At 65.5% G+C, this 20,769-nt stretch overlaps 1 protein-coding gene across 1 annotated transcript; it reads right to left on the bottom strand.

Moving 5' to 3' along the window:
* Positions 1–229: 229 nt before the first annotated feature.
* On the bottom strand, positions 230–19,971 carry LOC119099148 (chromosomal serine/threonine-protein kinase JIL-1). The gene is made up of 11 exons (XM_037222253.1): positions 19,565–19,971; positions 13,612–13,683; positions 9,713–9,910; positions 7,748–7,902; positions 7,345–7,455; positions 6,176–6,380; positions 3,732–3,822; positions 1,901–2,081; positions 1,144–1,338; positions 434–859; positions 230–292 (listed from the first exon to the last, which is right to left on the bottom strand). The coding sequence occupies exons 1-11, from the start codon at positions 19,788–19,790 to the stop codon at positions 230–232; spliced, it is 1,923 nt and encodes a 640-aa protein (XP_037078148.1). The 5' UTR covers positions 19,791–19,971.
* Between the last annotated feature and the right edge of the window lie 798 nt (positions 19,972–20,769).

Raw genomic sequence — 20,769 nt, 5'->3', positions numbered from 1 at the left:
CGCTGGCCGCTGCAAAGTTCTGGGCAGTGCGAAGTTGCCCACTGTCACATACCCTACAACAGCATAATTCTCCTAGATTGCACTGGGCCGACGGACGATTGGCGCAGCGTGGACAGACGCCGTTGACAGTCTGTTCGGCCACGCAGCGGACGGTTCGCCACACCTGCTGCCGCCCAGGCGACGTTTGTACTGGTTGAGACGGCGCCCGCCAGAGGCGCCACCGTCGCGCTCAGTGCATCTCCGCCGGCGGCGGCCGCGGCGTGCGCAACGAGCTGAAGGGCGGCAGCGGCGGCTGCGCGGCCGGCAGCACCACCACGCGCTGGTGCAGCGCCGCTGGCTGCAGGAAGCGCGCGCGCTTCTTCGGCGGCAGGCCGGCCGTCTCGGCCCAGCCGGCTGCCAGCCAGGCCCTGCCGTCCGCCGTCAGGTCACCCGCCGGCGGCAGGTCGAAGTCGAGTCGGCGCTGCGAGCGGGCGCGCTTGGCGGCGGTGCGGGGCGGCGGCGGGGCGGCGGCTTCGGCGTCGGAGGCGTCCGACGGCTCGCTGGGCGCTGGGGAGAGCGGGTGCGACGGCAGAGGGCCGGACAGCGGCGGCCACTCTTCGCCAGAGCTGTAGCCGGCCGGAGAGGCCGGGCTGGCCGAGAACTCGTCGCCGCAGGCGCTGTCCGGGCTGGCCGGACTGGTCGCCGGCAGCGCCAGCAGGGCGGCCACCTCCGCCAGCGGTGTGCCAGGCTCAGAGTCCCACTGGGCGTCGTCGTCGTCCACCTCGGCGTCCTCCGGCACCACGCCGCGACTGTCCGCCGGCAGCGCCTCCTCCAGGTCCGAGTCAAGCCAGCCGAACTCGCTGCAGCAGTAGTGGTAATTCTGTGGGACAGGGTGAGAATCGGTTAAAGGGTAAAGGGCATAAATCTCACGGCAATGCCTTCCGTTTTGGCGCGTTCCTCATGCGCCAAAACAGTTGTGGTAAAAAAAATACAGTGAAACGCGCCAAAACAGGCGCGTTTTACGGACAGCTTAAGTTTGAAATTCACCCCCGAAAGACGTGTTTAATTAAAAAACGTTAGTTTATATTCAATACCATAGCCCTGTCCACTGCGCACTGAAAAAGTGCAGCGTCATGTGCTGCCACCTTACGGCGAGCTGCTCACCTTGTACTTGGCGGGATTGTCGTAGGCGCTGTTGGCGCCCTTGTCGCGGCGTTCCCTCTTGCCGGACGGGACGCCAGAGAAGGCGGAGGGCAGGCGCGGCTTGTCCACCTCGGTCGGCAGCTCTCGCACCACGCGCCGGATATCGAACGGCGGATCGTCGTGCCGACCCGAGGCGATGGCCGCCCAATCCAGGTCCTGCAGGGAGGAGGGGTGTCATATACGGCTGCTGCACCCGCGCCTTCTCATACACGTTACGGGACACTGGTACGAATAAAATTGATCGCTCACAGTATATAATTCCATATATGTCGTGTCTCTACCGAAAGTGCAGCAGGATCGGGTTATTTTAAGCGCAGACTAGCGATGTATCTTAACCCCGAAACCTCATAACTTTATGGCATACGATACCACCCAGCGTCATGGGATATCGCACATTCATTATACTACATTCATTTTACGAGTGAACGCCGCTCCGCGATCGTGGCTGCTAATAAGGTATGACCTCTCTCAGTTTTATGCAAGCGGTACATTGCCGCATTCCACACGCCATCAGTTACTAGATTATGGGTATCGTGCTAACGTGAGAACGCGCCTGTGTCTGAATAGCCTTGACTGAGTGAGGTCGCCCAGCATTCTTGAGCCCTCCGGCATAACGTTCCCCGCAACATGCCGACAGCATCTGCAGGGTGCTCCTGCTGACTCTCCGTCGGGCATACGGTGCCATCGGCGTCGACCGGCGGCGGCGAGCGCCACCCACCCGAAAGAAGGCGTGCTCCGGCAGGCTGGCGGCTGTGGGCCGGGCCGTCGGCTCCCGCTGCAGCAGGTCCTTTACCAGGCGCAGCGCAGCCAGGACAAGCGGCCGCTCGTGTGACAGCAGCGCCGCCAGCTTCTCCTCGACGAAGGCGCGCGGCAGCTCCACGGGCTCGTGCAGAATCGCGCTGCGGGCGGGAGGGCCGGTCAGCGGCGGCGCAGCGAAAGTGAGCTGGCGGCGTCACGGCCGGCCGCCGGCGAAAGTGGCGGCCGGCCGCGCGCGCGCCGCACGGCTGGCTCGAGCTACCGACGCGGCCAGCTCGCGACGCAGCGCGCTTTCGCGGCGAGCTGGCGGCGTCGGCGACGTCTCGACTCCGCCGATGACGGGGCAGACGGCGGGCGGAGGACACCAGGCGCGCGCGGAAAGAAAGAGAGAGAGAGAGAGAGAGAGAGGACCGTGCGTGGACGGCGCTGGAGGAGGACATCGGCGTGCAACCGGGAGGTGCCTCTGGACGTCGTCGGTGAGGGCAGCACGACCGGTCCGGGCGCCTCACACCGCCAGCTCCGCGGCGCATCAGAATCCTTTCACTTTCGACTCGGCAGGAAAGAGAGAGGGGGCGGCGGCGGAACGGGGGCAGTAGGCCGGGCTTGCGACGGCGCGGGCTGACGCTGGCAAAGGTTTCAAGAGCAGGTCAGCTGACGGGGCGGCCTGGGCTGCGAGCGGGGGAGGACTCGCGCTGCCTACCCCCGTGTCACCACAGCGCAGCCTGTGCCACACTCGCACCGCGCCAATGCCTGTGCCTGTGTCAATGCCTGTGCCTGTGCCTGTGCCTGTGCCTGTGCCTGTGCCTGTGCCTGTGCCTGTGCCTGTGCCTGCGCCTGTGTGTGCCTGGCCTGGCCTGTGCTGGCCTGTGCCTGCGCCTGGGCCTGTGCCTGTGCCTGTGCCTGTGCCTGTGCCTGTGCTGCACCACGCCAATTTCACGTCGCAGTTGGCCCCATCCAAAAACGGACCAATGCGAACAGATAGATGAGCTCCAGTAGCTAGGGCAGACTTCCGTGGACTCGAACGGGCGCAAAGAGACCCCAGGCCACCATCCACGGACTTTTCCTGAACACCGAGTTCACATCGGTGCGCACATAGCCCTCGGGCGATCGAGGGACTCCGGCTCGATGCTCCGGCCGGCCGGCGCCGCCGCGGCTCGTCCAGGCATTGATTCCAGGACGCGTGGTACAGCAGCGCGGCACGCCTCCGCTGGCAGGCGCGCTCGCCGGTGCGGCAGGGCTGAATGGCCAGAGCGCTTTTGGTCGCGGGATCCGCCAGTCCCGCGGATGCCCTGATAGCGATATTCGCGGCTGCGGTGGGTCCACCGCCCGCTGGGATCCGCCGCAAGAGCGGGATACAGCACCACGACCGGTTTACAGTCGTGGTCGGATCCACCACGGCGGAGGGGTCCACCGCAGCGGAGGGTCCAACCAGCTGGGGTGGGTCCAAGCGGCTGCGGTGAGTCCAGGATATCCAGAGGTTCGGCGGAGCTCGAACCCCGTCCGCGTTGATCCAGTCCCAACGTGGTCGGGGCTGGATCAGTGGGATCGGTGGGCGGGATACGAGCGGTTTGGATGGCATGGGCGTACACGTGGCAGGTCTGCGTCATCGGACGCTGTGTGCACTCAGTGTCGCTACGCGGACAAATGCCAACATTTCCCACGTTATGTTCAGTGTGGAGTACACGTGGTCTGAGACTGGCAGTGCCCTGCTTAGTAGCCGACACTTAAGAACGGAAAACCATCTCGCGTGGCATTGGGCCATTTGACTCGGTGACGTCACACTCGGTACTTACTGCTCCAGATCCGCCAGCTCGCGTCCCTTGAAGGGCAGCTGTCCCACAATGAGCTCATACGCAATCACACACCGAGACACCAGGACGTCTGCTTCCGCGGAGGGGACACGCAAGTAACAATCCACTTTTCTCCTCGGAACGCCAGGTCATCCAATGTTCCCTCGGACACGGGGTCACAACTGTTCCCTCGGACTCGGCAGGTTATCCACTGTTCCTCGGGACACGGAAGGTTATCCACTGTTACTCGGACACGGAGGTTATCCACTGTTCCCTCGGACACGGCAGGTTATCCACTGTTCCCTCGGACACGGCAGGTTATCCACTGTTCCCTCGGACACGGCAGGTTATCCACTGTTCCCTCGGACACGCATCACGACAGGGCCCGCGAGTGCTGTGGCCGTAAGGCAGGCCATACAGCACTGCGAGGAGACAATGATGGCTAAAAAAACGGTCTGGTGCCCTGAGAATCATTGGAAGCAGCCTCACATCAGAGCGACAAACGACTTCATTACAGCCATGGTTTGCACTCGAGTTGTCATCGCCTTACCACCGCAGTGGCAACTATTAGTCGTCGTCCCCCCCCCCCTCCACACACACACACACACTGCCCCCCCCCCCCCTTCCCTCCCTGGGCTGGCATGGGCGCCGCCCCGTGTGCGCGCCCTGTGGCGACGACCACTGACGCGTCTGGCCCGTGTCGCCACGCCGGCGGCCGTGGGGGGGGGGGGGGGGGGCGCACGTGTCTGGCCGAGCCGCCGCCGCCGTGCGGCAAGAGATCGATTGGTCGCGCCCGTATGGCGCGCGTGGCCTCCCGGGCAGGCTCAGCGCCCGCGGTCAGGCCGGTGGCGGCGGCAGTCGCGGCGCGCCGGCCTGCTCGCCGTCGCTGGGGCACCAGCGCCCACATTCCGAGAGCGCGCGCCTTCAGAGGCGGTTGGCCTGTCCCGGGCGCACGAGGTCGGCCCGCGCGGCCGCCCCGCGGCGTTCCGCGACGGCGGCGCTCGGTGTGGAAGCATCGCGAGGCGCTGCTTCGGTCCAGTCCGCAGCTCAGCCTCGAGCGGCTTTCACTTTCCGGTCGGCCGACCCCCCCCCCCCCCCCCCCGCCCTCGGTGCCGCCGTCATCGTCGCGCGACGGCGGGCGTCGCGGGACGCCAGGCTCTGGTGGCTGGCTGGCCGCCGGTCGGCCGGAGCGGCCCGGAAGACGACGGGCAGGCGCGCGCCGTGTTGTAACCGGCGCCAGTGGCCCACTGACCCAATTCCCGGGTCAGCTGCGCCCGCACCGTCACGCTCCCCCTGCGCGCAGCACGCACACCGCGGCGATGCCGAGGCTTCTGACCTGACAGACCTGAGAACCCAGGGGCCAAGACCAAAGGCTGACACGGAGCGAAGTACCTGCTCGGCGACGACACGTGCGCGCAGTCGAACAAAAACCGCCGCGCGTCACCTGGCCGAAGGCGACGCGGAGCGCACGGTCACTGTGACTGGCAGCAGTCCGAAAATGTCCGCGGCGGGGAAGAAACCGACAACGGCGTAGCGCGCGTGCTTAGAACAACACCAGGCGCCTGTCCAGAGCCACGCCACTTTTGCGCATCGGAACCCACGCGGCGACCTCTGGGGCAGACGCCGCGGCGCCGCGCAATCGCGTCTAATAAAGCCATCCCACTCAGGACTAGACACAGAGCGCTGACCCCGACGACAATGACGTGGTCAGCGCTCGATAAGCACCTCCGTCGCGTCGCGGCGCCCGCGATGGGTGCGAAGTATTGGGCGGATCAATGATATCATCAATGATTTGGTCGCACGCTGAAGCCGGACGGTGCGAGATTGTCATTGTAATTTCCTTGGCGATCTTCCTCTGAGGCGACATGTAAAGATGGGGCCAGGCAGACAAGCACCGCGGAAAATAACACTGGGTTCGGCACCGCCCACAACAGGCCGCTATGAAGGACAACGCGCTATCGGCTCATCAAGACGTCTCCCTGCGGCTGCCGTATTGACATTAGCCAAATTACGTAACTTCAAAGAATTACGTAATCCAGGCCTCATTTGCGTGAACGCACCGGTTGAAAAGCGCCAGCACGGGTACGGACAGCCTCGCGCAGCGTCTGTTCGCCGCCCCGAAGCGTGTGCGTGCCCGCTGGGCTGGAGGTGACCGCGCAGTGCCGGCGCCGGACGGAGCCGGACCTCGGCAGGTGTGCCGGGACGGCGGCGGCCTGGCCCGGGCTCTGCGGCTCGTCACAGACACGACAGCCCCGCTGGCTGACGATCCGCCGACGACAGGCGACGTCGGCGGGCGGTGTCGGGGGCCGGCCTGCCGCCGCTGTCGGGGACGCCTCGCGCGCGGTGTCGGGGACGCCCCGCGCGCGGTGTTGTTTGTCCCTGTGTCGGCGCGACGTCGCGTTTCTGACGTCCTCAGCTGATCAACACCGGGGCTGCGCTGTCCTGACGGCCCCTCCCGGGGGGGGGGGGGGGGGGAGGGGGGAGCAGCCCGAGGAGAGGGGAGGGGGGGGGGAGACGCATGGCGCGTGGTACCGACAAGTTGCGGCGTGTACTCACGAAGCTGTACTGCGTGGCCGGTCCGTGCGCGCCGCTGGAGCGGATCACCTCCGGCGCCATGTAGTCGGGCGTGCCCGTCTTGCCCGTGATCAGTGTCTGCGGAAGCGGAGACCGCGGTCACACACACAAACACATGCCCGGACTGGAGGAGGGGTCAGACGTTCCACGCGTGCATCGACCGCGGAGCCGCCGCCGCGCCGAGCAGCGGCGCCGGGGTCGCAGCCTGGGCTTGCCAAACGGACACCGCTCCTGCCCGGAAAAGGCGTGGCGAGGCGGCTTCTCAGCACGCACGCACGTGACACTGGCGGGCGCGGGGGCTGAGGCGCCACATGTGTGCGCCCAGTGGCCACGGATGAGCGCGCCGTGATGAGCACGCTGAAATGCCGAGCGCTGGCACGCGATGCACGAGCTTTTCTGTGCACAAAGATGAGTGACGCAACTCGGTTCTCGGACGGCTGGCGGGTCACGCGGCGATGGCGGCCGCGGTGGCAAGGAGTAACGGACAGGTGCACGGTCTCTGCACCCAAATGTCCGGTGCGGAACAGAGAGCAGGATTGGCTTTGTTCTAATCGCCACGTCTCACGCGGAGACCGACGGTTGGCGGGGCGTGTAGCGCACGTACAGGAGTAGCAGCGCAGCCTGAGGAACGGCGACGCACGTGGATGGGACGGGCCAGCACAACAGACCTCTAGGCAAAGATGAACAAATATTTTTCGCTCGGGTGCTTGAACTTTGCACGGGAATACCGGGAGGCTTTCGTCAGGAAGTATGGCTGCAGTTAAGTGCATTTCAAAGAAGACAACCAAATGGTAAAGAGGTGCATGGGTTTCTTGACCGTTCCTGCCTGTGAGGATCTCCTCCAATTACGAAAAGAAGATATATTAAGCCACGAACTCCATTCCGTGGAGGGGCCTTTGCAGAACTCCATTCCGCGCCTGTAGCCAGAACCTCTGCGTCGGTTCCTTGTATAGACTGGCGGACGTCGATATGATATCACGGCTGATGACGTAACCACGGTGTTACCAGTACAGATCAAGGATGGAGATGTCGGGTCTCTTACCGATTCGCCGGCTTCAAAGTGTCTAGACAGACCAAAGTCCGCTAACCGGATATGGCCGTCCCCGAAGACCAGAATATTTTCTAACTTCAGGTCCCGATACAGGATGCGGTGCTGAAAAGGTCAGACGAACCAGGTCAGATCCCAGCTCCCGCAACAAACATGATCGACCAGCTATGCCGAAACCTAAGCGCACGGAAGCTTCGCGCTCTTGCAACAGCTGGGCCGTGGTGGCCTTGCATTCCGTTCGCCCTTCCATCGCAGTCGAAGGCTAGCTGCCCCTCCCCTCTCCTCTCTCTCTCCGAGCGATCAGGGCACAACCCGCTTGCGACACCCCTCGCAGCTGATCGCACCTGGCGACAGATCATGCAGGATTGATTCCCCCCGTCCACCTGCTGGGCCTCACCTCGTGCAGCGCGCAGAGAGCGGCGCTCAGCTCGGCCAGGATGATGCGCACCCGGTCGACGTAGTGCGCGTACGACAGCACGAACATGCGGCGCAGGTATCCCGGCCGCTTGCCCGGCCCGGCCAGAGAGAACAGGTCCTTGCCGACGGCGTAAGCTGGGGACGAGCGGAGCGCCGGTCAGTACCCACCCCAGCGAATGGAATGTTGTGACAAGGAGGCAGAACTTCGAGCGCGACTCTCGTGCGCCAGCTGTACGATTGCGTCAGTTCGAGAGGTCCCAACAGATAGCGGCGGCGTCAGCTCGAAGCGAGACGACTTGTACACCGACGTCTTGAAAGATTCGGGGGTGAGTCACAGGCGTTGATTCTGCGATGGACCTCGCCCCCCCTCTCACCACCACTTTGCTGTCTCCCGACCCGACCCTCTCCGACTGCCGCGAGCTCCATTAACGCCATTGCACCCGCGTGCCCACACGAGCGCTCCACCGGCGGCCCGTGCGATCCGCACACAGCAGGAAGCGAGCTCGCCTCCCCCCCCCCCCCCCCCCACGATCCGACCCCAGCGTCAGCCTCCGCGCCCTCTCGTGGTGCTGACGCGCCATCGTTGCGCTCGCGAGGCCGCGGTGCTGCCCGTGTTCCCGGCGCCGCTCGCCGCAAGGTCATGTCGCCACGTGCCGGTGGTATCGGCGTGGCTCTGGTTTCTTCAGGTCGGCCGAGCGCCCAGCCGACTGGACTTTCCCGACTGAGCTTCCCGGCAGGCGTCTGCAGCTGCGACGTCTGCGCTGGTGTAGTAAGAAGCGTGCAGCCGATCCCAAACTCAAAAGCAATGGGAAAATCCCGCTTCGCTTTACCTTATGGTGTGTGTTTAACAAGATTAGCTCAAATCCGTCCAATGGAAACGGAAACAGCTGTGCAGTGCTGCTCAGCGGGTGTGCCACTCGCAAGTTCACCGCCGTAGCCAGTGTACCGGCTGTACAGCTGGCCAGATACGTGACCGGTTCGACCCTCCGGTCGGCCAACGGGCACTGATCGCGCACTCCAGTACGCACCGCTCCACAGCGCCGGTGCCCGACCAGTGACACAAGGCGATGGTGCAGGTCAAGGCCGGGCGCCGCCGGCCGTGCCAGTCCCGCGTTTTCGAGCGGTTTTTCGTCGGCTCCCACAGCCCGTGCCCTCTCTTTGTCGGCGCCTCCACAAAGGCGGAGATTCCCCGACCGGCGCGGCTGTGGCGCGTGCGGGGCGCCAAGTCCTGCATGCGACTGCTAAATTCTGTCGGGCCGCCCGCCCGCCCGGATCCCGGATCCCGGATCCCGGATCCCGGATCCCAGATCCCAGATCCCGGCTTCAGGGTAAGCGGACGTCGGACGCCCGTTGCGGCCTTCCTGTCCGGACAGTTCAGCACCAGGGAACGATCCCACACCGGACTGGCCGGGCACTGTCAGCTGACTGTGTGCTCCGGTGTGGCGCAGGCGCGTGGGAGGCGGCCCTCCCGATAACGCGGCAGGCCGGTCCGGTATGATGAGGGTGGGTGTGTCGGCGCGCTCTGTCGCGGCAGTGATGGTATCATGCAGACCGTCGCCCCTTCCGAGCGGCGCCTGTGACCACGCCCAGTCCTTGCCAGCGGCGTGCGTAACTATGACGACAAGCCAGCTGTGTCGAGCGGCCCCTGCGTGAGACAGCCTCTCCACTGGGATTGATCTTCAAGATGTTCAATTAGTCTGGCGATTACCACAGGCAAAATTATCATAATCTCGGAAAACGAAGTGTAACTTGTGTGCGAAGGCCCTGTGCTTCATAAGAACCTTGTGTAAGCATTGCGCCACGTAACTGTACCAAACGCGGCCTTCCCTGGACACCTGCCCTGGAGCCGCGGCCCTCTACAGAGGGCGGCACCAGACCCCTACCCACTCCTCCCCGCTTCCCTACCGGGGCTGCCGCCTGCGCGCGCCGGTACCGCCGTACTCACGCAGCGCGAGGAAGGCTTTGGCCGGGGCGGCGCTGAAGAAGGCGTACGCCAGGTCGGTGGTGTAGGGTAGGCCGCGGAGGCGCGGCAGGATGTCTCGCTCGACGAGCGCTGCGCGGCTCAGGCTGCTGATCTTGAGGGCGTAGCGCGAGCCGCGATCGCGACCCGTCCGCTTCTCCACCAGCACAACGCTGCCGTAACCTGCGGACGGAGGCGGCGAGGCGGGTCAGGCGGGGCAGGCGGGTCAGGCGGGACGGGCGCATCCGGTGGACAGGCACCCCACCACTCCTAAAGGGCAGGCGGTCGGGTTAGACGCCGCTGAAAGCCGCGGCTGCCCGCGTGTAACCGTCAGCTGGCGGGGCGGGGTCCTCCGTCCGCAGCTGGCTCAGGCTAAGCACGGTTGGGCCAAGTGGCGTGTCGTACAACTGCATGCCGCACGCAAAGCGCAGGACCACTTGGCTGCGGTCAGTGCATGACGCCCAAACAAAGTGCAACAGCTCAAGATCAAAGTCAAACGAGTGAAAAAATGGGTTGCGGATTATGTAGTAAGAGGTGCACGAGATCGGCCATAACCGGGCGTTGCCTCAAAATCCAAGGTTAAAACCGCCCCGAAACCAGTCGTCGAAGTGCGATATACGCGATATCTGCCTGGGCGCTTGTGCAGCCACCATCGTATCGCAGTCGCACAGGGCGCTCTTAATTATTTGTTGTTTGATCCCCGCCGAGGAGTTGCAACGAGCAGAGATCGAGCGTTTAATGCCGTCTCATTGTCCGGTGGAGTGAGACCGCAGTCATGCAGCATTCACGTGCAGGATAATGCCGCCAAGTGGCCTTCGCTTAGGCAAAGGATAACGGTTTGCAGCCACGCTCCGCACGGCCCCACGTCGTCGGCCGGCCGCCGTGGCGGGAAAAAGACGCGTCCGCGACGGGCAGCATCAGCCGCCATCAGTCGCAGGATCGTCCGCCACTGGCTAGGACAATGGTCGCCGACATTTCCTGGCGAGACGGCGCAGCGGGCTGTCGGCCAACACAGCGTGGCTGGACCTCTCCAGGTGTCGCTGCTGCGGCAAGCAGGCGATGAGCGCTGCATGCAAGCCGCCGCCTCACATTTGATAGCGGAGAAGGTCACTTGCATTGTTGGGCCTGTTGGTTGCTGTGTGCATCTGTCCACGAATCTGTTCATTGACTGCGTCAATGGCGCATGGCCAAGAAGGATTAAACATTCACAAGTCAAGGCCATGGCGCGGAGTAGTGCCTCCAGCACGTCGCCAGGCTAAGCCTGTCCGTACGCCACCGCTCGTCGCCGAGGTCACCAGACAGTTGCATCGCGTTGGAAAACATCGTCACAGCGCGGCCGTCCGCCGCGGCCCGGCGACAGAAGCCGGCGCAGCCGCCGACGAAAGCGGCGCAGGCGCCGCGGCGAAAGCGCGTGCCGTGGAAAGCCGGCCGGCGCGCGAGAGATGTGTTAGTGTGTCAGCGATTGCGCCATCTAGCGAGTGCGGCCGACCCTGGCGGGAACTTGACCCAGTTGGGCCGGCCGGGCCGGCGCGCGCCGCCAGGTAAAAGGCGGGCGGGTCTCCATCCGTGTGGTGACGAAACCGGCGGCACCGAAGGCTGCGCACGGGCCGCCGCCGACGCCGCGGCCACCCGCCGGGCGGGGCGCCGCCGAGGCCGGCCAGTACCGCGGAAGTCACCTCCAGAGGTGACCGCAACCAACCGTTGCTGCTGTTGCGTCGGCGGCGGGGCGTCACGAGCGGAGGCGCTCCGCCTCAGCAGCGCCGCCACATCGGCACGCAGAGACGCCTCGCCTGCCTCCGGGGCCCACCGGCGCCGAGACGACCGTGCCTAGGTCCTGCGAGCTAACGGAACGAACCGACCAGCATAACGGAGTGGCTGGCGTGGACCCCGAGTCTTAGGCGGCCGGACGGCCCCCTCCCCGCTCTCTACTCCCGCCCGGGCAGCTGGCCCGCCGCCCCACCGCAGATGGTGTCCGCCCCCGCCGCCGTGCACACGAGTGCATCGATCGGGCGCAGGTCGGCGGCGCGCCTGTGACCTTGAGCCGCGGCCGACGCCGGAGGGCGGCCGATGCCGACGCCGACCGGGACGTGACGTCACCGTGACGCACACGCACACCGCACGCGCGTCGGCTCGGCACGTGGTCGCGCCGAGAGCGGGGCGGGACGGATCGGAAGCGGCGTGGTGCGCCGCCTCGCGCGCGTGTGGCGAAGCAACCCACGGGCGGCGCGTCGTGTGGCGCAGCGACGAAGCCCGCTAGGCGTCGACGGGGACGGCCGTCGACGGGGACGGCAGCGGCTGCTGGCGCGGACACGCGGACGGGCCGGCCCAGCTCCGCACGAGCTGGTCCGCGGGAGAACGGCGAACGGGAGAAAGAGAACGCAATCCAGACAATGGAGATCAGACTCGGCTGTGCTGGAGCCGTGACAACGACGGCGCATGAGGAGAACTGCAGGACGGCTGATTAGCACATGCCCGACAGGCTGCATTGTCCCAGTAGCCGCGCGGTTACCAAGACGGCTGTTTCGAAAGCGGAATATTGCACAAGGTGGGCTGCCTAACGGACCGGTGTGGGCACGAACCCCACGCACGCACGCAGGGCGAACATTGGGACAAGCGGACCGGCCGATAGTGACAGCACCGTTCGGGCCAGAGAGATAACGAAACACGAAGGGGTTGCTAAATGCCAGGAAAACCTCAAGCTGCTGTCCTGCGGTTGAAGCAGAATCACTATTTGGCGCGGTGCGGATTTGCCCACTCTCTCTGCGGACAGGCCAGACCACGACCGACGAGGAAAGCCACTGCGGCAAACCCTCGGCCGGCCCACGCCAGCGCGCCGCCGGGCGACGCGTGGGCCGGCTGGGACGCCCGTGAACCATCACCTGTTGAGCCTGCCAGGGCCACGCCGGGCTTCCCAGCCCGAGGCGGCATGCCCCTCCCCCTCCCCCTCCCCCTCACGCGCCGTGGCGACTGCCCATTCGCCTGGGCATGCGAGCCGCCAGCCTTTGTGAGCGGGCCACCAGGGACTCGCCCGGGACGCGCTCGGCTGCCGTCGGCGGGAGGGTGCCGCCAGCTGTCCCGCCCAGCCTCCGGCGCCAGGTGGAGCGGACCGGTGCGGTCAACGCACCGGGGCACCCCTGAGCGGGGCCGCCAGCCAGACGATCGCTTTGTTTCCGGCCGGCCATGCGCTGACGGGGAGCGGTTTCCGGAGCCCGGACCGAGACCAGCGACTCTCGGCGGAACCAGGCGGCGCCCGGCGCGCGATGGAGCGGGCATTTCCGGCGCGACGGCCCGAGGCGTTGGCCGGCACCAAACGGCGCGAGGGCGGCTGCAGGGTCACGCCGCGCCGGCGGGCAGCCCACCCAGACTGAGGCGCCCCCCCCCCCCCCCGAATGGACATGGGTACGGCCCGCCCTCACAGGAAGAGCAAGCTCGGCGGCGCGGGGCAGTGCAGGGCGTTACGCCGCACCCGGACCCCTAACTGGCCGCCCACGGTCGGCTGCCGCTCCGCCCCGGCACACGACCCTGTCCTCCGCCCCGTGCCTTGCGCCGGGTTTTGGACGGGCTTCCCCGTCATACTCAGGACCCGGCGCCAGATGCCGACTCGGTCGCCGGGAGATCCCTGTCCGGAGCGGGCGCTGCTCGGCGCTGCTCGGCGCGGCGCGGCGCGGCACGGTTGTTTGTGAAGTGAGGGCGCGGCCAACCTGCACAGTTTTGCCCGGCAGGTACCCTCGGAGTCGTGCTGTTGTGGCCACAGCTCCCATTCCATGCATGCCAGCGGGGCGAACAATGCCTCCACGGCACAGGCGTGCGGACCCGGCGAGGAGAGGGCCGCATACGCGACATCGCTCGCCGATGATAAAGCGGGCGGACGACGGCGGACTTACCTCCGGAACCGAGCTTCTTGATAAAGCTGAAGCAGTCGAGCGATATGCAGTCGCCGACCTGGTGCCGCAGCTCTGCAAAGGAGGGCCGGAGTCAGAGGCTGAGTCAGAGCCCGGACCGGTGGCTGACGCATCGCCTGCCAGTGCGTCACCACGTCCCATGCGTCGGCCCAGTCAGGATCATACTAGCCACGAGCGGAGGTCAGCCGGCGCCGGGAGCGTCGGCCGGACGGCAGCCAGTCATCGGCGCGGCGCCGGCTCTCAGTCGAAAGGTATCGGCGCGACGCCCAGATTAAGACGCCACCCGCGACGGGTAGGAGTCACTGGTCGCCATGCGCAGTTACAGTAACGATAAGACAAACAATGCCGATAAAGACACCATATCAATAGGCTTATGGTTCGCTTGCTGTGCACCCTATTGCCGTGTTGTGTATGTGTGTGTGAGCCGCGCAAGGGGTGTCTCGGGACTTTCCATGCCAATGCCTTAACAAAATACCCATGAGAAAACTGTTCATGCCCGCCGACCACCAGAACCATCCCGAAGCAATGCAGACTTCTCCCAACCACGATTTCCTTCCACCCGTCTGTGACACGAGCCCCCGCACGCGACCGCCTGGGCAGCCGCGCTCCGCCAGAGGGCGCACCGCGCGCCGCCGGCGCCGTCAGCGGCAGCGGCGCGGACCTTCCGTCGGCCGTGGCGTCACCATGCCACCATGGGCAACGGTGGCGTCGGCGGCCATGTGCGGCTCTCGGCCGCGCCGCGTCACTGGCTGCGGCCATCGGGACCGCGCCGGGCCGGGCGCAGACAAAGGCTGGCCGGAGCGGCCTTGCCGGCCGTCGACTGGCGTGCGGTGGGCGTCGGGTCGAGGTGGATCGCCACCTGCAGTGTGTTGGCTCACCTGCGGTCCGCTCTGGCGGCCCTGCCGACCGCCACCGCACGCGCAGCAGCGGCGCAGGTCGTAATTCGCCCTCGTCGACCAGCCGCAGTTGCAGCGAACACGAGCGTGGTGGTTAGGACCTCCATGGCTTGGGAGTAGCACAATTCCAGGTCGAATATGGTCGGTGCGCCGGTGCTGCCGGCTGTGCCATCTGCTGCTCTCCCGGCACCAGCCTGCCCCAGGTCCCACCTGCACCTGCCCCAGGTCCCACCTGCACCTGCCCCAGGTCCCACCTGCACCTGCCCCAGGTCCCACCTGCACCTGCCCCAGGTCCCACCTGCACCTGCCCCAGGTCCCACCTCTCGAACTTGCCCGGCGGCGTCCACCCCACCTGCCGCCCGTCAGCACGAGTGAAACTGTCCAGGAGGGATTTGGGGTCGCCTGACGTACCGCGGCTGCTGTCGCGAGTGGAGACCTGCCGCCAGTCGCGGCCTGCGCTGACGTCAACGCCCTCTGCCGGCCCGGGCTGTGGTCGGCAGGGCTGTGCCGGTCCCCAAGGGCGTGTCCGCGCTTTAATGTGGCCGGTCTGGACAGCGGTCTGGCCTTTGAACTTGGTTATAGTGCTGGCTCAAGCGGCCGGGTCGGCCGGGCTGAGCCGCCTGCCATCGCGGGCAATGTCCCCATCGCCACGATCAGCTGAGACGACGGCCGTCTGTTTGAGCTAGTCTCCATGAGAGCGCAGTAAAGCCAGCGTTTGCTGGTCACCGGTGTGGCAAATCAGGCCCACTCTGTCATGCAACGCGGCCACCAGCCTTGGGACCACAGGCCTATTGTTGTGCCTCGCAGTCCGCGCCAGTCCCGCCGGAGCACAGCAAGCCACCTGCAGTAAGCAGCGCGCAGCGGGGGCGCCCAGGAATAGCCTGCGAGTCTCCACTTTTAGCAATGTTCTCGTTACGGGCGGCATCGCGGCCCGAAATAGCCGCTGCTTCGGCGCCCGGCGGCGAGCGACGCTGCCGTGCGCCAGCGGTGACGTCACAGCGTCGACGTCTCGCACTCGGAGCGCCCGCCGCCGGGGGGGGGGGGGGGGGGGGAGGGGCGGACCCACCGTGTCGGCGGCGGCCAGGTGGAGGCAGCGGCGCGCGCGGCTTCGGTGTCGCTTTGCAGATAGCAGGAGCGGGTGCTGACTGCGCCCCTTTGTTGCCGTCTGCGCCGTTATCTTCACGATGGTCGGCTTTTTCAGAGGCGATATGCAGTGCTTACGCCGGCTCTGGCGGTCCAATTGTCTGGTCGTCACAATAGCGTGTCGCTCTCGCTGGGCGCCAGTGCGTGCCGCCGCCGACGGCCCGCGTCGTTTCACAACGACGCGTCGTCCGTCGTGACGTAACACGGTGAGCCGATGGCGAGCGCGCGCGCGCCGATTTCGTCTCGGCGGTGGTCGTGCGTCGCAAACGAACGGTAACGGTGCGGCGGCAGGGCGGCCGGCCGCGGTCCGGCAGCTGCCGGTCGCGCAGGGAGAGAGAGGAGTACAAAGGGAGAGGGAGAGCGGAGGGAGCGCGGAGGGAGAGAGCGAAAGAAGGTGGGATGGGACAGGGTGAATGAGAGAGGCAAGGGAAGGGAAAACGGGGAGAGAGAGAGAGAGAGAGAGAGATGAGAGAGAGAGAGAAGAGAGAGAGGAGAGAGAGAGAGAGAGAGAGAGAGAGAGAGAGAGAGAGGAGAGAGAGAGAGGAGAGAGAGAGAGAGAGAGAGAGAGAGAGAGAGAAGGGGAAGCAAAAGGAGGTGCATAACGGTCCCAGCTGTCGCTGTTCTGCTGCCGGTGCGGTCTGCCGGCTCAGTCGCGAACACTGCCACTCAAGAGGTCCACTGCGGACACCGCGACTCGTATCCGCCTTGCGACCCGACGACATTTCCTGACCCCGCCTCCTGCTGACAGGAGTGCGCGGCCGTGCTGTCCCCCACCCGTCAAAGCCGACAGCACGAGGCGGCCCCGAGTCGACGGCCGCCTGCAGCGATTCTGACAGGGCCACCCCCGGCACGACGCCCCTGGCGAACCGCGGCTTGGCGGCGGCTGTCGACCTCGACAGGCGTCGATAGGCATCGGGCGACCTCAGCGGCGCGCGGCCAGCGCGCGGGGGCCGGGTGCGGCATGGCAGCTTCCGCGCGGGTGCGCCGTCCCGTGCCGGTAAACAAACGCCGAAGGCTCGGCGGACGGGCGCGCGGCGCACGCGGAACTGGCGGCACTTCCGCGGCCTTCCGCCCGCCGCCGGCGCCGACGCAGCGGCAACACTTTCATGGCCGGCGGCCGGCCGCGCCGCGACGGCAGCCCTGACCCAGTTTGACACGGACCAGGGCTCGGCTGGCGGGTGCCGAGCTCTCGCTCGGCCGGCTCCGGCCGCCCGCAGACGGGGAGCTGGCCGGAGATAGCGCAGATGCACAGCCATCACCGGGACAGCCGGGAGGTAGTTGGAAGGCACGTTGTGCGACCAGGCGTCATACGGAGGATTGTTGATGGTACCAGCGATGTCCCGGGTCGAGGCCTGTCACGTTAGATAAGTGATGACATGCTAATTTTGGATATTTCGACGCAGATTTATTTGCGCTTCACCAGTTCGCGCAATGGCAACGCCACAAACAAACGTCACTATGTCCCGCCCTTCCCTAAATCAAAAACAGGTTGATCTGCAAAACAGTTCGGCGTAGTCGGTTCGTCCGTGTGGACACCGCCGCGGGAAACCCCATATCTCGTTCTCCGTGTTGGAGCATAACGCCGGTGACGCGGGCCGACCAGGCCAGCCCCGGTTGGGTGATTCGCCGAAAGGTGGCGCTGGCGTGCTCTCGGGAAGAGCGCTGCCGGCCCGTGCCGGGAACGTCGGCGAGTCAGAGGCTGCCAGAGTGACGTTTACTGCTGGAATTACCAGGCTCACCGCTAAACACGCTTGCTGACCATACACCCCTGCCCCAGGAATACCACTCTGAGTGCTCTGAAGACCTGGCTTCCAATCATCTTATATTCTAGAGCCTTGGATGGGCTTTAGGAGATGCATGGAAAGGATGAAGCTCACTGCTGGAACCCGCACCAATTCTTGGGAAAGTACGGCCCGAGCCCGTCCCGTGACCATGCGACGCTCACCCAGCCCTGCGCGACGCCCCGAATCCGGCGGAGATTCCGACCGCGTCAGCAGACCCCTGACGTCACGCCCGGTCCGGCGTTGGCCGGCCGGCCGGGGGTTACCACGCAGCCCAGCGCCGATGCCGCTGGGACGACCCACCGTCGCCTGGCCGCGTCACAAGGGTCCGCCCGGCGCCGCCAGACAGTGGCGCCGTCCAGAGCGCCGAGCGCTGACGGCGCCCCGGCAGAAGGAGCACACGGCGCGACGCTCCTGTGCATTCGGTCGCTTTATCGCGGAGCGCTCGAGCGCGACGCATTTTCAGCCTTATTACCGTGAACTACTAACTGGTAACGGGCCGCGCGGCGGCCGGCTCCGCTGGTGCGTCGCGGAGCGTGAAGAGCCGGCCGGGCGGGAGTGCCGCGTGCGGCAGATCTCACCGATAGCAGACCCGGCGGCCCGCGCGCCCGCCAGCCGGCCGGCCCCACGCGCCGCCGAGAACGGCGCGACGAGCTGGGGTGGTGGGTCGCCGAGCGGCTGCGAGGAGCCTTTGGGAGACTGCATGAAGACAGACAGGCAGCAAGAGGGGATGTAGACCGGGTGGGCATACAGGGTCATAGGTCTATCTGACATTCCCGACAAAGATGCTGATGCCGCATAGCCGATGGCTGATGCCTGAAGGTATAGCCTCGGATACAGAAACGGACACGGACGCCACGCTTTCAACTTCAAGCATCTGTTCTGTATATACCAAAGTGCCGGCAACTGACGGCGATCGGCAAAATGTTCTGCGTGGTGTTGCAAATGCATATAAAAAATCACAAAAGCTATCGAGGAGGAGGAGTCAGGGCTCAAATGCTCAAAGAAGTCTGAGACGGCGCCAGGAGACCGCGTTTTCAGCGCTCCGTGGGGAGACTTTGGGCATGCGGAGAGACCTGGAGGAGTCGGGAATAACCCGGCAATGCAGCGGGTACAGCGGAATGACCGTGTAACCCAGCGCTGAGCAGTCCGCGCCTGGCTTGAGGGAGCTCTTCCATCACATGACCTGGCGACGCCAAACGAGCGCCGGGCCAGACAGCGACGGGCAGACATGGGCGGGGCGGGCCAGACGTCGCGACAACGGTGACGTCACGGTGCCCTTGCACGTGCTGACCTCTCGCGCCGCCCCCGGCTGGGCCCCCCCCCCCCCTCTCCGGCTCTGACCGGCGCGGACAGAGCGTCGCAGAGAGAGACCCGGAGAAACGAAAGCATGGCCACGAAGCGTGCCAGAAATGAATGAAAGGAAGTGCGCGCAGGCCGCGGCCGCGGGCGCCGCGCCGCCAGCTGACCCAGTTTGGGTCGACGCGAGAGCGCCGGAGCCGGCCGGCCGGCCGGCCGGTCCAGCCCACAGCTCGCACCGCACCGCGGGTCGGCGAAATGGGTCGGCAGCGGCAGCTGGCGGCGGCGGATCGGTAGCCGCGTGACGGGCTCTCTCCGTTCACTGCACGTCATCGCGGAGTACTGTCCGCTTGCCGTAGAACACATGTCAAAGCTAATCACGCGCTGAGGGCTTTCTTGTTGTTCGGGAGCTACAAAAACCTCCGTCATCGCCTCAGCTGGATATTTGTGGCATTGCAATCACAGACGAGTACAGCAGAACTGCGAGCATTAACCGTGTAAATACGGCTCGCGGGGGATGTCAGCTGATATAGGACATAAGGTTCGCGGTAACCCTCCATTATGACGAGTTACTGAAGCCGAGCATTAGCCTCCTCGAGGAAAAAGGTCAGGATAACGCCACCCACACAGATCATTCAACAAACTTCGGCCGAGGGTAAAGACCCAGTCTCGGTTGCCAACGTTACACCAGCATCACGTGTCAATCAACGAAGCCCTCTGTATGTCTACCAGTTAGCACGTGCCAGCCTGACGTCAGGGCACCAGCAGAGCTGGGGTCCACACCGCCGGGCGGATGGACGGGTCGCCGTCACTCACCTGTCTGTGCTCCGCACTGGCACTGGTGGCCCGCCTCGACAGAGGCGTCGGCACGTGGGCTGCTGGGGCACGACTCGAAGCCGCTCTCCTTGTCCGTGGGCTTCTCGCGCTGGCTGTTCGGGGCGGGCTTGGCCCGCGGCGTGTGCCGCCTGCCGACGGCGCGTCGCACGCACGAGGCCAGGTCAGGGGCGCACGCCCGCGATGATGGACACTGGATGCGCGACATGTCGTAAGAAGGGCGTCGCAGCGCGATATCCCGCGCAATCACCGTCCGCGAGCCGCTGGCACTGTCGCTGGAGGGTCCTCCGCGTCGCCGGTCTCGGGTCGTCACCGCAATCGTCCGACCTCGGTGGCACTCGTCGGCGCTCTGGCCCGTGCTGCGGTCCGGCACGCGCCCACCCGCCGCACTCCGCTGACGCCTACTAACCGATCAGCTGTTCTGACGGCCGGGGCCACCTGACGGCGGGGCTCGGGAGCGGCCGCCCACCGGCGGACACGAGAGCCGGCTGCTCACGCGCCGCGTTCGTCGCCGAACGGGCGGCCGGCCGAGGTCGAACCGGCGCGGGGGAGGGGGCGGGGCGCCGGGGTCACCCGCCACCAGGGAACTCGGCCAGCCACGCGACGTGGTGCACGCCGGCCGCGCGTGGCGCCGTGTAGCTGCCCGGCCGAGCGTTAGGCGGCCCGAAGGCAGGCGCCGAGCTTCGGCAGCGCAGAAGCGTGGGCGATAGACCGCTGGCGCTGCTCGGGGCGTGGCGGGTAGCGCCAGCCCACTGCATGCTACTTGGCACACCCCTGTGCTGAGCCTGTGTCATTGTGTTCCTTAAGCACGGATTAATCAATTTCGAAGTAAGAGGCTTTGTGTGCCACAGATAACAATACAAATAATGTACGGCTAAGATGCAACATACAGTTTATGCAGGCTGACTGCTTATTCGATTAAAGCGCTTACCCAGAAGGGATGATGCAAAATACACTGAAATTTGTAGAACGTGACAGTGAGGGCCTCTTCAGGGCACTTTCTGCTCACCCAGGTGAGGTTTCTCTCAGGTTTTGTAAGGAAAAGGGAGCCGGGAATATTGCATTACGCCCAGTTCCGCATACCTGTGTGTTGAGTATGACGCTTGCAAGCTCCTCTTACGATCGGCCGGTTGATACAGGGCGGGCGAGGTCATATCTTGTTTGTGCAGTCTCTTCGTAGTATATCA

This window comes from Pollicipes pollicipes, unplaced genomic scaffold (assembly GCF_011947565.3).
Source record: "Pollicipes pollicipes isolate AB1234 unplaced genomic scaffold, Ppol_2.1 Scaffold_2555;HRSCAF=2994_pilon_pilon_pilon, whole genome shotgun sequence".
In the NCBI taxonomy this organism is placed as follows: Eukaryota; Metazoa; Arthropoda; class Thecostraca; order Pollicipedomorpha; family Pollicipedidae; genus Pollicipes; species Pollicipes pollicipes.
The sequence above is the reverse complement of the archived record's forward strand: the minus strand, read 5'-3'. Positions and strand labels throughout refer to the sequence as shown.

Excerpts from the sequence above, each read along its gene's own strand:
- LOC119099148 (XM_037222253.1), bottom strand. The coding sequence starts at position 19,790 with ATGTCGCGCATCCAGTGTCCATCATCGCGGGCGTGCGCCCCTGACCTG. Across the intron at positions 3,823-6,175 it reads CCCCCCCCCCGGGAGGGGCC|CAGACGTCCTGGTGTCTCGG; the intron begins GTCAGGACAGCG and ends CCTCCGCGGAAG. Across the intron at positions 1,339-1,900 it reads CGGAGCACGCCTTCTTTCGG|GACCTGGATTGGGCGGCCAT; the intron begins GTGGGTGGCGCT and ends TCCTCCCTGCAG.